At 37.0% G+C, this 18175-nt stretch overlaps 1 protein-coding gene across 2 annotated transcripts in view; it reads right to left on the reverse strand.

Annotated features, from left to right (window-relative positions):
* LOC106070694 (dopamine beta-hydroxylase-like) overlaps nucleotides 1–18175 on the reverse strand; it is a 50478-nt gene that overhangs the window by 15524 nt on the left and 16779 nt on the right. For both annotated transcript variants that reach the window (XM_056006952.1, XM_056006953.1), the window contains exons 3-8: nucleotides 17072–17204; nucleotides 15337–15465; nucleotides 14142–14318; nucleotides 13590–13750; nucleotides 12447–12523; nucleotides 9566–9732 (exon numbers count right to left, since the gene is read on the reverse strand). In XM_056006952.1, coding sequence (XP_055862927.1) covers nucleotides 9566–9732; nucleotides 12447–12523; nucleotides 13590–13750; nucleotides 14142–14318; nucleotides 15337–15465; nucleotides 17072–17204 — 844 coding nt within the window. The remainder of the gene's footprint in view (nucleotides 1–9565; nucleotides 9733–12446; nucleotides 12524–13589; nucleotides 13751–14141; nucleotides 14319–15336; nucleotides 15466–17071; nucleotides 17205–18175) is intronic.

Genomic DNA, 18175 nt, shown 5'->3' on the forward strand with positions numbered 1-18175 from the left:
TTTATCGTAAGGCTTCGTGTTGATGATCACATTATTTGTAACAATGTGACAAGGACATTGAGTTTTTATTGTACTATTGTGCTTTACGTGGAACTAGTGGATCCAGGGGGGGGGGGGGGCTAACCCTAACCCTATGTATAAATGCACACGCACAAACACATATATAAATAAACAAAAATAAATAAATAAGAGTATACATATATAGCTTATGCTGCCTGGGACGCATAATGGGCATCTCTTGGAGGGACCATGTCTCCAATCAGAAAGTTTTGAGATTGGCCAATATCAACAGCATGTAACGCCATGTACGCTTTCCTGACACAAAGAAGACAACGCTGGCTTGGACATGTTATACGCTTACCAGATGGTAGAATTCCGAATAATATCTTATATGCTGAGCTTGTGGAGGGAGTCAAACCCAAGGACCGCCCATGAATAACCTATATATAGAGATGTCTGCAAGGGAGACATGAGAGTCACAAACATCAACGAAAGCATGTGGGAAGAAATAGCCATGGAGACAGACTGTGCATGCTGTGACAATCATCGCTGAGAACAAAAAAGAATAGAAGCGGCCTGAATCAAGAGGGAAAGAAAGCTGCCCTGTCCGCTAGCCCTAAATTACAGATGTAAGAATTGTGGCAAAGTCTGCTGTTCTAGAATCGGCTTGATGAGCCACATCAGATTCTGCCCCGTTTCAAGATGAAACCAAAACCAGTGACTCATCTTTCTATATAAAGAGAATAACAAAATGTGGTCTAATTAAAACTAGAGCAGTGTTTCTCAAACCTCAATAAAAAACAAAAAGTCACACCACCCGTTTTCTTGCACTCTTTACTGTCAGAAACGCATTCTCCTAATATCTACAGCTCATTATTAATCCTATTAAAAAGGGCAGGTCAAGTTTGATAAATAATGTGAAGTAAGGGGCAATGGCCGATACTGAAATGTGATTGACAATCAAGATACAAGAAGGGTAAATATATCTTTATTAAGGGTAACTATCGTAATATTATCTGAATGTTCACAGCGAGATCTCATGTAGTAGGCTTGGTTTTTGGTCAGAAAAAGTCGCCAACAGAACGATGGTTAAACATTAATTTGGATATTCAACTGCGCGCAAAATGTCCACCTTTGAAGATGCCTTTGAATAATTTTGTTTACATTTAAAAATTTAATGTAAATGCCCTAATTTCATTGCAAAAACAAAAGATTTGTTCCTTGAAAACAAATATACTTCACAGATTTCGATGAGAGTCGTCGCTAAACAAAAATGAAAAGTAAAATTGAAAAAAATTCATTCCTAAGTTATTAATTTTGTTCATTAATTCGTTTTGTTACAGAACTATCATTAAAATCTGTGACCAAAAAATTCGGAAGACTGAGAAGAAATTAAGTACAACAATTAGATACTGTTCTAAAATTATTTTTAGCAGCCCCCGAAAGGGAAAAGACTCTATTAGTTTTGTGTGAAATGTCTGTCCGTCCGTCCCGTTTAGATCTCGTAAACTAGAAAACATATTTAAAATCCGACATCACAATATTTTAGACCATTCAAAGTTCTGATGCAACGGCTACTTTTTTTGTTGCTGAAAGCGAAAAATATTATTTTTTAAATCACTTATGCATGCAGTTTTTTAAAGAGAAAAAGCTAATTAGTATGCATTATAAGTTAGACCTAATTTAAAATGAATAGTAATCTTGTAAACTGAATTTTCTTGACCATATCCCCTCTAATCCCATACTTCACCATTCTTTTTTTTTTAGAAGATTCGAATAAGAGATTGATTAAGTAGCTAACACTTGAGGATTTATTTCTGTGGATTACTTGTGTTTCTGTGTTTTTTTGTGATTCTACGGATTTTTGTGTGTTACTGTTTAGAGTGGACGGCGCGAGGGTTGTGTAGTAAAGTACTGTGTAGTTTGTAGTGTAGTTATCGTCTCTTTTCTGTCTCTGTACTTGTGATAAACCCTTGTAAAAATGTCAGTTAAGACATTTTTTATTGAAAAAAAGGACCTGGATGGTGGACTTGTCCACGCCCCAGGTACCTTGCTTCTAAAACTGTCAGGCCAAGGGGCTGTTAAGGCCACTATGGCGAGCCTAATAGAGTGCCTGAAACTAACACCGGACGAAGTGAGTTCTCTCTATCGCTTCGAGAACCCCTTTGTCTGGTTCCTGGTCCCAACATCCGCCCGAGTGAGAACCCGTATACTAGGGAAATCATTCGGGAATGATAAGGACTTCAAGGTAGATGTCTGTACCTTAGAAGACGAAAAAATCAGGGTTACCCTTCACTGGGTAGCACCAACCATAAACAAATCAAAGATAGGAGAAATCTTTGGAGCCTTTGCAGAAGAAGGCTCCAAGATAGACCCAATCAAGCTAGGCAACTCAGATAAGTGGGCGGCTTGGATCAAACTCCGCAAACAGACTGAACTCCCCCATTATATTCAGTTACGATATGAGGAGGATCCGAGGACCTACAAGGTCCTCGTGACCATCCCGGGACGTAGACAACAGTGCTGGCATTGCGGACAGGACCAGCACTGGTCAAACCAGTGTCCAAATAGGGCGAACCCCAGACGGGACCAAAACCCCACAGAAGGTGCAAAGGAGGTAGGAAGGAAAATCTCCTATGCCATGGCCCTTAAAGGGGAGGGAGAGAAAAAGCAATCCGAGATTGATCAACAGCTAAAAAAAGATGGCTTCACAATGGTTGAAAGCAGCAAAGGAGGGGGAAAAAAACAAATAGAAGCTATGGGAGCTACTCCAAGTGGTCTCCCCCCACCTAACAGCCCTGAAAACAAATCTAAGCAAAGTAAAAAAATTAAAACATCCGGAGGGGCAAGTTCAGCACCCACCACCCCAACCAAAATAACAAGAAAGAGGGCCCTCTCTCTCTCTTCCTCATCAGAGGATCTAAACGAGGATCCCCGGGTAGAGGAGGAGAAAAGAGAGGAAGAACAGTTCAAGCTCGAGCTGAACTTTCCAGACTCCCCGTCAGTGCTAGTCATAGATGAGGGCGAGGACCCTAACACACATTCAAACACATAAACAACAAAGCAACTCTTAAAGATAAAACGCACACACACACAATAGAATAACAAACACGCAAACCAATCTCACACACTCATGGCAGACATCAAAATTTTGACACTCAACATCAGAGGGCTTAACAATAAACACACCTACATAGCACACCTCACAAGGAAATACAAGCCAGATTTTATCTTTCTGCAAGAGACCAACACACAGTTAGAGTACAAGGCCAAAAAAGCAGTCTCTCTTATGGGCCTCCGGGAGGGTTATTTTAGTTTAGGTAGAAAGCCACGAGGGACAGCCATTTTACAAACATCCAATAGGTTTTCAACCACACACTCATATCAAGACAATAGCGGGAGGATAGTAATAATTAGGACAAGCTCACAAAAACACACATACACGTTAGTCAACATTTATGCACCCGCTCAAAAAAAAGAGAAACACGAGTTTTTTGGGATGCTAAGTGACATTCTACACACTCAGTACGCAGGAGAAAATTTGATAGTAGGGGGTGATTTAAATTACATTGATTCCCAATTAGACAAGCAAAACACAAACACAGAGGGTCCTACTCCTCATGTAACAATTAAAACGCATGACTATTTGGGGGGAGTCATCAAGGCTTTCCGGTTAGTAGATGCCTATAGAGAAGTAGAGGTCACGGGCCGGGTCACCACGTTTAGGGACAAGGCACACCAAATAGAAACACGGATAGATAGAGTGTATGTGCCAAGGGCGTGCGAAACAAAAAGTGTAACACATCTCGTAGAGACGTTACAATATACAGACCACAAAGGAGTCTTAGTGGAACTGCTGAACCCAAAACTAAAAAAGAAAAAACAAAAAACACCGATCTGGAAACTTAACAACGACCTCCTAAATGACCCGCTCTATTTAAAAACAATCGCAAACCTCCTCAAAAATATAATACATGACTCAAACACACCCCATTTCAAAGTCACACAAATATGGACGCTAATTAAAAGCTCCGTTAAGCAGCAAAGCCAAATACTGGCCACACTAGTTAACTCAAAAAGGAAAAAAGAAGAGGAAAGACTTAAAAATTTACTAACACACGAAGAAGACGAAGCAGCCAAAACACATATACTAACACAACTAGAAGAACTATTTAACTATCAATACAAAGGAGCGGAATTGAGGTGCAAAAGTAAAAAAATAACCGAAGGGCCTAACAAACTTTTTTTATCAGCAGAACAAAACATTCAAATTGACAGAACTATTGACAACATTGTTGATAGTAAAGGAGAAACTATACACGACCTGGACAAAATAACAGACACATTTACGAAACACTTTACTAATTTGTATGACAAGGAACAGACGGACGACAACGCACAAAAAGTATTTTTACAGAACTGCAAAGAAATACCAATGACAGAACAGATAGAGACAGACGCTCCCTTTACGCTAGACGAACTGAGGGCTGCTTTAGATACAACACAAAACAACAAATCCCCTGGCCCAGACGGTCTGACGTTTGAATTTTACAAAGCCTTTTTTCCCCAAATAGGACCCCTACTATTAAATCTATACAGCGACATGTTAGTGACAGAACAGTTACCTAGAGATTTCAACTTAGCATACATCACACTTCTACCAAAAAAACAAGAAAACAACACCTCACCTAGCGACTTTCGACCGATCTCACTTCTAAACACCGACTACAAACTCCTGACGAAAATGATTTTTTTAAGACTAAAACCTCTCATACCACACTTAATAGGACAGGACCAATACTGTAGCAACCCAGACAAAAACATCGACGAACTTAACCATTTTTTAAGAGACATTATATATTACTGTAAAGACAAAGACTTGAAAGCAGCCCTCTTTTCTATTGACCAGGAAAAAGCCTTTGACAGAATAGACCATGATTACCTTTTCAAAATACTAGACAAGACGAAGACAGATGGAAGAATGAAGAAATACATAAAGCTAGTTTACACTGATGCCACAAGCAAACTCATAATAAACCAAACCCTTAGTGGCAGTATCCCTATTAGAAGATCTGTTAGACAAGGGTGTCCCCTTTCTCCCTTTTTATACACCCTTTGCCTAGAACCCCTTTTAGAAACCATCAGGCTAGATAGTGGAATCACGGGGATAAAAATCCCAGGCCCCACGCCCGTAGTTAAAGTTAAAGCATACGCTGATGACACCACCCTTTTTCCCTCCTCAGAAAAAGACATAGCCGCAATCATAGATAAGTTTATTCAATTTGGGAGGGCAAGCGGGTCAAAAATCAACATAAATAAATCTTGTATTATGGGATTGGGCAGGTGGGAAATCCCCTTAAACATCCCCTTTAACCTTAAAATAGAGAAGGCAATTAAAATATGCGGCATCACGTGGACAAGCAACCCAACATATTACCACACACAGCAGTGGGAAAATATTTTAAACAAAACCAAAAACACACTTAAAAGATTTCATTATACAGCAACTACTATATTTGGTAGAGCAATACTAGTAAACAATCTGGTCATCCCGAAGATAGTTTATTTAGCAAACATCACAGAACCTCCACCAACTTTTATACCAAGCATAAATACAATCATTAGGAATTTTATATTTAAAAGCACTATCAGGAACATTAAACACACAACACTTATACAAAACAAAGAGGATGGGGGGATAAACTTACAGGACATCAGAACCAAAATACAAGCACTTAGATTAAAATACATAGGACAAGTAGCCAAGAACCCAAACAATTTTCCATTAACAATATACTACTACGGCTTAAGGTTAAATAAAATAATTCCAATAAAAAATGACACCCCACATCACTTTGGTACAAACACACATCCATTTTACAGATCCATATCAAGAATACTCCCCGGCAATGAACATCTAATACACAGTAAATTAAAAGACACATATACAACACTTAAGAAACAGTTACAAGAAAGATTATTCAATAGGATCAAATGGAGTAGAGAGTTAGGTGTAATAGATTTCAGAGACACTTTTATAAACCTACACAGCAAACACATTACACCCAAAGCCAGAGAAATAACATACAGACTAATCTTCGGGATGACCCCTGTAGGAAGTAAGAAAAGAAATGTACACACATGTGTTTTCTGTCACACAGATAATGGTAACAATGAAAGCCATATGTTTTTAAAATGTAAAATATTTGATAATGTTAGATGCACTATGAAAGTCCTACTAGAGGCAAACTGTAACACCAACGTTAATCTTAACCTAGCTATTGTTTTAAATAAATTGCCTAAAATCAAAAGTAAGATGATTCATAAATTTAATCTAATAATAGTGAGTGAATACAGAAATCTTGTGTGGCACAGTAGAATTAAAGTTGTTAATAACAATGTATCTTTAAATCCTTATAATCTAGAGTTAATATTTAGAAAAATAATTGAACATAGAATTGATAACTATACTGGTTAGATAGAAATTGTAATTATTGTATAATTTATTGTCCTTGATTAAATTGACAGACCTCAGAGATAAAAATCTAAATACTGTAATCATTCTGTAAAGTTACTCTATTGGTATTATGTCAGTTAGTTTAAGTGGTTATGCGAGTGTGTGAGAGTGTGTATGTACCTGGGTTAAAGAGAGTTTGGGCTGAGAGATGTGGGATAGGAATCAAATTGAACTTTATTTATCTATGGAAAACTACTCAAGAACTGTTTTTTTTAAGGGAAGTCAACACTTTTGAAGAATTATTTCTCCCTCGCGGTTACGTCCTCTTTGATCACATGAGCGGAGAGCTTGTCACAAGTCAACATCAAGTGTGTCTGTACAACACTCACAGAACACGGCAAGCTCGTGGAAACGTAACAAGAACACTATGACAATGTCTATATCTTAGCGGCAGCCTCATCCTAGATATACCGGGAAACAAAGGAACAAGAAAACAAGACGCAACTGAATGGAGCCTGCGAAGAGACTAGAAACAAAAATAACCAAAACCAATAATCCTAAAGAATATAGACAAGGGCAGACAATTGAAAGTCAAGAATCTTTTATGAATAATGTAATAGTTTAAGACAAATTAACTATTTTTTATTTATTTATAAATTTTTTTATTTTTTTTTAAACCCCTCGTAATGAGAGAAAAAAGAATCCTTAATCGACACCCCTATCCGGAAAAAATTTACACATGACTCTAACAGAACCCTGAACAATTGTGATACAGCAGTACCTTTGCTTGGTTAACTATCCCAGAATGACTCTAACAGACCCAAGGGCCACCTTGATGATGCCAGAGTAGCCCTCTTACATCTCAAGGAGCCCTTTAAAAATTGTCGTGAGAGGGATTAACCTGTTCCCTGATCAGTCTTTTTTAAATACATAAGGCATACAGGGCAGCTGTATAAAACCTATATTAGCTTGCCTTGCCTAATTACTTGCTACTACCTGGGAACATAGCATTGCTACAAAGTCAATTTCCGGAAAGATTGTTAATGTTGCTGTGCATCTTTGTTAATGAACTCATTTATGTAGAAGATTGTTACTGTTAAAGCAAAAATACTGAGGCTACTTATCAAGGAAGTCCTTTTTCTCTGTATTACCTTATAGAAAAGATGTTTTGTTGTGTAAAATTAAATATTATTATATGTCTAAAATACTATTTGACGAGACAGAATGGAGGCTTAGGATGAAATCAGTCACTTTTTCCTCTTCCTACTACCACCAAGTTCAATACATTATGTCCCCTGTAGCCCTAAAGTGACAATGACAATGCCAAGTGCTTAAAAGGAAACATAAACTAATTGGATACAATTACAGAGTTCTTTTTGTTTCGTTTAATCTTTTTTGAAAATGTCTACAAGATAAGATAACTTAAATTCAGTTTGACTACAATTGACAACCTTAGCGTTGTCAAACTAGTGGATATTAAATGAATTGTAATTTGTTGACCACTCATGTTTTATTTTTAATTTTTTGAAAATGACTACAAATTAGTAGATATTAAATGAATTGTAATTTGTTGACCACTCATGTTTTATTTTTAATTTTTTGAAAATGACTACAAATTAGTAGATATTAAATGAATTGTAATTTCTTGACCACTATTGTTTTATTTTTAATTTTTTGAAAATGACTACAAATTAGTAGATATTAAATGAATTGTAATTTCTTGAAAAAAAAAAAAAAAAAAAAAAAAAAAAAAAAAAAGAGATTGAGTATGAGTATTTTCAAAACAGATACATCAAATACAAGACTTCAGTTAGGCCAGGAGAGGCGCGGTAGCTGAGCGGTAAAGCGCTTGGCTTCCGAACTGGGGGTCCCGGGTTCGAATCCTGGTGAAGACTGGGATTTTCAACTTTGGAATCCTTGGGCGCCACCCAACTCTAATGGGTATCTGACATTAGTTGGGGAAAAGTAAAGGAGGTTGTGCTGGCTACATGACACCCTCGTTAACCGTAGGCCACAAAAACAGATGAACTTTACATCATCTGCCCTATAGACCACAAGGTCTGAAAGGGGAACTAGTTAGGCCAGGTTCACATCTAACTTTGCATTCACTTGCACCTATCCTTTGATCTGCTGGACCGTTGGGCCACTACGCAAGATCTGTTAACCTTCTTTCTCCATTCTTATCTCTCATTTGTCTTTGATATAATTTCATTCGGATGTTCTTTCTGAAAATATTGAAGCCTGCCTGGGTGGACCTCTTCGGGGGCCGATTTTGAGTTTGTGTTTCCACACAAACTGTCTTTGTAACCTTGTTTTTTTTTTTGGATTCAATAATATATAATATAATTATTGTCCCAAAGTTATTTCTACAATAGACAAATCTCAGATAGATGGCTGCCTGGTCGTGCGGTTTGCACGCTGGACTGTCGTTCAGATTTATCGATGGTCCCGGGTTCAAACCCTGCCCGCTCCCATCCCCCGTCGTCCTGCGGGAGGTTTGGACTAGGAAGTAATTATCTTCAACTCTGAAGGAACATCCGAAACATGTAAAACAAACAAACAAAACATTGAGTAAAGTTTGGGAAAAGGCGACTAGGTAAAATATATTTGGTTTCAGAACTCATCTCAATTATACTTTAAAATATCTTATGAATTTCAAACATATTCTTTTTTTAAATAATTATTTTTAATTTATGCACAATCACATAGACTCTGAAGCCATATTTGACTTCACAATTACATAGACTCTGAAGCCATATTTGACTTCACAATCACATAGACTCTGAAGCCATATTTGACTTCACAATCACATAGACTCTGAAGCCATATTTGACTTCACAATTACATAGACTCTGAAGCCATATTTGACTTCACAATCACATAGACTCTGAAGCCATATTTGACTTCACAATCACATAGACTCTGAAGCCATATTTGACTTCACAATTACATAGACTCTGAAGCCATATTTGACTGCACAATTACATAGACTCTGAAGCCATATTTGACTATTCTGTTTTTAAAAAGTCACATGTTTTCGTCATGGGCCGTAGAAGAACCTCTCTGGATCCCACAGCGTTACCTGGCTAGCTCTGTGTCACTACTTACCAGCTACATGCATGTGGTTTGCAGCCAGTGTGATATTGATTGGTGATTTTATTAGGTTCCTGGTACATCTTTCGGTGCAAGTGCCAATCACGCTGACAGATTGGCGTTCAGCTGGCAGATCGAATTTAGCAGCGCCAACTACAAGTATCCCTATATCATGCTCTCTCCTGTTGACCAATAAAATAACAGAGATATCCTATAGCAAACTTTGATTTCAATAACTATTGGTTACTCTATATATCAGATTGAAAATTAAGCTTCTTGAGTTTTTTTTGGTTGATGTTTCTTAGGTTTCCATCCTGGAAATAATATTATTGATATTTTATTACTCGACAGAAATACTGGCGTTTTAATGCAGCAAAGAGTCATTACATATAGGGTGAACATTAAAATAAAGTGATGTCACGACCTTTTGGTCTACCTTCTTCATTAGATAAATTTTCCAAAAGTCTGAAGCAATCACAGTTATCTCTCATCAGAATGAGTCTACTTGTGTTTCTGATCAATATACTTATATTAAGATGTTCTTATCGTTCGTTGCATTAAGTTCAGTTTAGGTTTTGTATTCATTACTTTACCACTGTTGTCATAAATGCTGTTCAGAATTTAGAAAACAATGCAAAAATTATATATGAACAATAAAAAAAACAGATGGAAAAATAAGAAAAATGTAATATGTGTCGTCTGGGTCTGTATATTTTATGTTGACAGTCAAATGTCGTAGATCTAATACGAATGTTTAATTCAGAATGGGAACATTCTAATCTTCTCACTATAATGCTAAAAATGTTACTCATATAAAAGCCCAGCCTCAACCTTCTATTAATCTATAGAGAAGCAACAATCTCGTTTTGGATTAATGTTATCATTATTGCGCGTTCACTTGCAGTCTCCTAAAGTGCGTCGCTAGAAATCCATTCATTTGTTGTATATACATGTTGATCTTCCATTCACTATGTCTTTATCTGTAAGTCTGTTAATATTACAACACTGGGGTTCACCTTCCCCCCCCCCACCCCACAAATGAAATCGGAGTTTAGTGACTGATTTTTTGCTTTGATTTTGTTTATTTTAGTTGAGATTTTCTTACTAAACTATCACTTGCACAAGCACAGTCAATGAGGTTTGAGTTTAAAAACCCCTACCAGGGGATTTTGCACTTAAATTCTCCTCTTCTATAAAACAAAAAAAAAATGCAAACGATAATCCCCAAATTCCAAGAGCACAGCTACGGAAGATTTTGATTTTAACCCCCCCCCCCCCTTTTCCGAAATTTACTATAAAACCCCTTGTTTATCATAAAAAAGCAAATTACAAACTCAAATTCTATGAGCGTAGCCAAAGGGGTTTAGAGTTTAAACCCCCCTTCAGCAGGGTTGGAAGCTAAAAAAAAGCTCTTCAATATAAAAAAAGCAAATTACACACTAAAATTCTTTGAGCGTAGCCAAGCCAAGGGGAGTTTTAAGATTAAACCTCCCTCCTCCAGATAGCTTTTTAAAAAATGTAAAAAGCCCCTCCAATTGGTTTTGAGTTTAAAATCCCCCTACAGAGAGTTTTGACGTTGAAAACCTCTCTCTTCAATATATTTTAAAGCAAACTACAGTCACTAAATTCTATGAGCGTAGCTAAATGGGGTTTTAAATAAAAAAAAAACTCCAGAGATTTTTTAGTTTAAAATGCACCAACAGATGATTTTGACGATAAAACTTCCCTTTTCGATATAAAATCTAAAGCTAACTACAGTCACTTATTCAAAGAGCGTAATCAAGAGAGGTTACACATTTCTACCAGTGGTAGGGCTCCATTAATAAAGTGCAGTAAACAGTCATCTGCCGAAATTGAAAAGCACTAAAAGTGGCTCAACAAAGATGGCTGAGACCGTTTTTAGGATTCAGTTATAGAGATCAGGTCTCAATAAAGAAATTCCTATGCCGAACTGAGAGTCGACCCGTTAGTAAGGTTGTGACAGAGCGTCACATGAGGTTTGCGGGTCATGTTCTCCGACAAAATGAATTACGCATAATAAGAGTTACTATGACATCCTAGTACAACTTTGCGCCACACTTTCATGGAGGTCCTCAGAGCAGGTGACAAGAGGCTTCAGACATTGCCAGTGACAGATTTTTGTGAAAACAGTTTGCCGCCCAATGCGCCGAACGGCGCGTGAGGGTCTAAGTCAGTAAGAATAGCACATTAGGTTTTTGAAATAAAACTTTTAATAGCAGGATAATGCACTGTAGATGCCTCACAATATGCATTTTGTTGGCATTCAATACAAGAAATAATGCTTGGCGCCCGCATTTAGGGACTCCCTGAGCTCCCCAAGAACTCCTTGCTGGCAAGTGCTGGAAGTCTACAATTTTTCAACTAACTCCAGGAAGAGCCTATTCTAGGGCACAATAAACGTCTTCCGAAAGAATGAAGGGTCAGAATGTAATAAAGATTTATTATTTACACAAACACATATAAATTTTTAATGGCGGGGATCTCCCCCCCCCCCCCCAAATAAAATCCTGGCTACGCCCATGTTACAACAACTATAGAAATACTACGCGCACAGAAATATACAAGCGATTTTCTGATCACCATAAACTCTACACACCCAGATAAGACATAGGACACTGTTCAGATTGACAAGGCCCAAGAATATTTTATGACAGTTTAGCTGAAGCTTAGCAGCTTAATGTTAACAATTTTTGAGTCCCAAGATTTAATATCTAGGAGATATGTATTTGTAAAGGAATACATCTCTTTTTCACATGGTAATTTAAGTAAATTAAACTTAGTACACATGACGGTCCGTTAAGATACGACATAATACCCGTATTAACTGTACATGACTCATATAATCATGACAATGATTGTTATTAGTAAAACTTACAATTTTGGTGTGTAATAAATAGTCAATCCCGAACTGTCTGCCAAGTCTGACTTTCGGCCAGGGTTATTCCAGTGGATCTGAAATCATTATAATAATAAGTAATTCAGATTTTGTAAGTAGTTGACACCAGCTGGAGTTTGAATCCTATAGAGGCAAAATGTTCTAACCATTCTGCTGAACGGCACGTCTGGATCTAAGTCTAACTCCCAAAAGTAAAATATCTAATTTCCTGTGGGGTTCCAAAGAAACGTAAAACTAGAGCTACCATAGACACCTTATGTTCTTAGAGGTGCATAAAATACAATGCTAAGCTTAAGAAATATATTTTCACATTTCTATAATGTAAAAAAAATAACATGTTGACAATGAAATAAAATGTAATTAAAGCTAAAAGAAATTAAAAGTAATAGTAAAGTTATTCTTTTAGCAGTCTAGAGGGCAGATGATGTAAAGGTCAGATGTTTCTATGGCCCACGGGTAACGAGGGAGTAATGTGGCCAGCACATCGACCAACCGTCTTTACTTTTCCCCAAACATGTGCTTGAGAGGCGACCTAAGCATCTTGAAATTTAAAATTCCAGTTTTCCCCGAGATTCGAACTCGGGACCTGCGGTTTGGAAGCCAAGTGCTTCACCACTCAGCTTAAAAGTAATAACTTTCAAACATATAGATCCACCCACCCACCTACCCAGGATTGTTGTCATATGACTTCACAAGATGAATAGAGGAATTGTAATAATTACAATAAATTGCAATGTTCCAATTAGTTTGAGGCTAGACTTTTTTTTTTAAATAGGCCTACATGTACGTTCAAAAATTGAAGTCTAATAGTGTATAGGTCAGTGTCTACATTTCATATTTGTTAGGCTTGGACTAGTTCTTACGACAGCTACTTGTTCCTTCATGCCATTAGAGCATGGATAAGGTTGCTTAAATCAGCCGATAAACTAACGAATTACACTTCACAGGCAAGACTGAATTAACATACAGATACGCGTAGAACATAATTATCTTCTCTTTTGAAGTAATAACTAAGAAAATCGGTCTGTTAACCGGATATTCTTGACTGATACAAAAATGCAGAATGTTTGTTGATTTCTTTTGTTTATTTTCAATTCTAGACGTTTTACTTTGATACTTTACCTGAATGACTATTTTTGTGTAGCCATCTTGACCTATCTTCACCGCAGCTTTAGGGTGGGAACACACGACGGGCACACCAAATACCCACGGGGCTAGAAGGTCGTCACACCCTCTCACCATCAAGCTACACTCGTAAGGCATTGGGGGGATGAACATATCAGCTGTGAACAGGTGACAAAGACATGGAGTTTCTATCGGTGTGTACATCTGTGTCATAGTCAATATATTAATGCAGCGGTTCTCAACCTTTTAAGCTCGGCGACCCCTCTTTACAATCTCACACTCTGCCACGACCCCCCCCCCCCCGCTCAGACACACAGCAATAGAAGAATACACAGAACTATTCATTTTTTCGATGGTCTCTGGCGACCCCTGGCAAATCGTCAATCGACCCCCAAGGGTCTCTACCCACAGGTTGAGAACCCCTGTATTAGTGGGTCAAATCTTGTTTCATGCTTGTGACTGAATCACCTCACATGTAATAGAAACACAGGCTATAGTAAACAAATGCTATATTTAACACAGGCTCTATTCAAGACAGACTCAAACAACCTGTACATCCAAAGAGAGCCATGTGGTGGACCACTTCGTTGTTGTCGATGATCGGCTTGACTGCGACAATGTGGTAGCTTACTGGCAAGGCGCTCAGGTCAAGTAGCTGGCACATGTGGGTGGTTCTTTTGGCTGGGACAGGTGTTCTTTTTAAACGGAGATCAAGACTCATCACACCTGGTCCATACGCAGTATTTAGTGAGGGAAACAAAGACAAAGTTAAAACGAAATCAAGGAATATTTCTTTTTAATATGTAAGATTTTTTTAAAACTGACCAGCCTTAGTAATAAAGAAAATATTCCCTTCATTTCTAAAACATGTACAACTGTGTTTTAGTTTTATATGACTCAAGTTAAAGCTTGTTTAAGTATAAATATATCTAGATTCTCTAATATTGCTAATGTTTTGAGCAGTTATATAAATCTCATTTTAACCAAAGGCCAAAGTTTCCTCTCTGGCGTTTTTTCTTCTGCCAGCGTTGTTCTCTTTTCCACAGCAACCTGTGCGCCAGTTTTCACAGCGCGACGCCATGATGCTCTGTCATGTGCCTCTGTCTCCCAGGTGGCTGGGTCTATGCTGAACGCCTTCAGAGGAGCTTTTAGGGTGTCCCTGAAGCATTTTCTTTGACCGCCTTGCGAGAGCTTTCCTTCCCTTAATTGGCCATACAAGAGTCGTTTAGGGATGCGGCGGTCTTCCATTCTGCAGACGTGTCCTGCCCATTGCAGCTTGGACTGCATCAGGATTGTGTGGATGCTTTGCAGACCCGCTCTTCGAAGGACTTCAGTATGTGGTATTTTTTTTTTTTGCTATTCAGTATTTTTCTTAGACTTGTCATGTGGAAGTGATTCAGTTTCTTTGCATGTTTTCTGTACACTGTTCCCATTTCTTAGGCACATAGCTATGTAGGGCGGATGACAGCTCGAAAGATAACCAGGCGTTTAATGACCTTAAGCCACATCTCCCTCTTTTATAAGAGAGACACTGTCTGTTCTTGTTAAAAAGTATGTCTTAGTGTAATGTATAAATGTTGTTTTTTTTTATTCATTAAACCTTTTATGTTTAGCTTTTTTTTCAGGACAATAGTTAGTCATGATCACTAAATACATATTTAAGTTTCTTTTCACAGTAAAATTAAGCAAGAAAATATTTTTTTTAAATGATTAAATCCAAAACCTTTGATTTTCAAAAATTAACCTTTTTCGTTCATAGTAGGACAGTCAAATGTCTGACAGACATCCCGAAGCCAATCTCCCTGAGTTTCGTAGCTTGTGTTTGTTAATTGTTTCAGAAGACAGGCTGAAGAGTTCCAAGGATCACACACACCTGTACAGAAGGATGAAATGGGAAATGTCAGTCTTGTATTACTTGGGACATTTTCTAATCAACAGAACACTCTCCGCCTACCTAGGTCCAGTGGACACAACGTACTGACCCTATCATTGGTAGAATAGATGTCGTAAACGTAGTCTAGAAATCTGAGATAATGTTTCAAACAAGTAAAATACAAAAACAAAACCAAAGCTTATAATAAGTGTGGTTGTATCATGGTTGTATCAATTAGTTTGAATCAGAATCAGTCATCTAAAAAAACAAATCTGTAAGATTAGAATTTAACAATTGTTTTATTTAGCGCCATTTCATTCTTTTAGCTTTCCCAATACGCCATGATCTTATCACTTGTCTGGACCAGTTTGAAAGGGGCAGGGGGAAGAAAGAAGGGTGGTATCTGGGTGATCGCTTTTTAATTTATAATAAAGAAAAAGTGAGCGACTGAATTTGAACTCTAAGGCTTAGCCTCATCAAGCCAAGATGGTAACCGCTGTGGAAGCAAGCTGCTTATAAAAAATGATATAAATGTATCGGTTTTTTTTTCTACAAACTTTCTGTAAACAATAAATTCAACTTGTACCACTTTATCAGTCAAGTGAAATTCTTTCCTTGCTCGAGATTCGAGATACCAAACAAAATAATTCATTACTAATATAGAATATAGAGACAGATTAGATAGATAGATAAAATATAGACCACTGATATGATCTAATATTAAGAATTATAGATCACTGATCTAAGGTTCTCTATCTAAGAAGTGTGTTCTTGTCCCGTGTTAAATTGATAATTTTGTGCACTACAAACGCCATTGCAGGGGCAGACTTATAACAAGCAAAATACCAAAAAAAATACTTAAAAAAAACAAAGCTTATATTTAATGTATTAATTAGTTGTGATCAGTCATGTAATTAAATTTGTAATAAGCATTCCTTGGTAAGGGAATAATTCAGCTTATACCACCACTTCAGTGAGGTACTTTTTCTTTCCTTTGGAAAGGGGGCGAATTCAGCTTATACATCCACTTCAGTCAAGTACTATTTCCGTCCCTTGTTTAAGGTACAGGTACAAAACAAAATAATTTACTACCAATAGTTATTTAAATAATTGGTTATTTTTTTTTACTTGATTCTTGCGTTGTCAGGTAAAAGAAATAATTGAGCGAAATTCCAGTTTGATCCGAGATCGAGTTTCTGAGAAATAACTTGTACATACTTTTGGCGAGACAGACAGACAGACTGAGTTGATATAAGCTTTGTAAAAATAGAGTAAAATCAAGAAAAAAAGATTACCGTCCAATTTTTCAGAACCCTTAGGCTGGGTTCACAATATCTTAACTACTATGCTGTACTAATTCATTTTATAAATTGAAGATACGAGATAGCAACTTTGATCTGTTATTTAAATATCAATACATTTTGTAACTATAACGCACGACTGTAATCATATGTCCAAATGGAACGTTCATAAAAATGTAAAAGTAATTCAAGACCTGGACACAATTTAAATGTCTACACCTTAAACATAAATTTCCTTCAAACATTGTTGTTGTTTTTTTCAACCTTTTTATAGACATTTAGATTATCCTCATTTGATGACCTACCTGGGTGAGTTATAGCATAGGTTCTAAAAGGTTGTGTACTTTCAGTCCATGTGCAATTGGGATCTCCCAGTTCTTGACCATTGGTCCAACCGTCACCATCCGAGTCTTTCAAACACAAGCTCCTACTCCACCTCTACATAAACAAATAATCGTAACAGATAATCAATCACCCGCGTCTATTCCCCGTCGTCCTGTGGGTGATCTGGATTAGGAAGTAGAGTATATTTCAACTTTAAATGAATACCCGAAACATGTCAAACATTTGACAAAATAAAGAACTCGAAAACTTTAAAATTGCACAACTAGAGTATTATATTATTGGCATAGACATAAATAAATATAGACTGGCCGATTAAAGAGTTTTATGAAACGAAAATTTGTGACTTGCAAGTTTGTGTACTTTATTATAAAGCATTTATGAGCAGTATAAAAGTGCTTTTTTAAAGTTTGATACACACCTATATATATTGTAAATAAGGAGGCAGTGTAGCTTTGTTTAATCTCTAAGAATGAAGATCATGCAACTTTTCATAATTCGGAAATCCGAATACAATAGATATACATGTTTTCAAGTTACATGAAGTTACTTCCTTTTTCCAGTCTATATTTATTTATGTCTATGATTATTGGATTTTCCTCCATAGAGGCAGATCCATAAATAGAAAGCATTTCAGTGTATCCGGTGAACAGACGAAGAAAACATTAGGAAGTGAATTAGTTTATGAAGTTAGATCATATATGTGTGTGTGTCCACTTCTCAGTCAAACTTTAAAGTCACATTTTTAACCTTTACGGACAGCAACTTTTTATTTACTTTCCAAATCTGAATTATTTTCCAAAAAACTAATTGGAATACAGTCTCGATTTTGGATATTTATTGTAATTTTAGGATCTTTAGGGCGCCTCTGAGTCTATCTAGTTCTATTGGGGAAACTTAAAAGCGGTTGGTCGTTATGCTGGCCAAATGACAGCCACGTTAACCGTGAACCACAGAAACAGAAGACATTTACTTCACCTGCCCCAAGAGACCGCAAGTGTCTGTTTTTTTTAATCTTTTGTAAGGGTGTTTATTTTCATTTGACTCCATAAAATGGCATATGCATT

The sequence above is a fragment of the Biomphalaria glabrata genome, chromosome 12 (genome assembly GCF_947242115.1).
Source record: "Biomphalaria glabrata chromosome 12, xgBioGlab47.1, whole genome shotgun sequence".
Taxonomy (NCBI): Eukaryota; Metazoa; Mollusca; class Gastropoda; family Planorbidae; genus Biomphalaria; species Biomphalaria glabrata.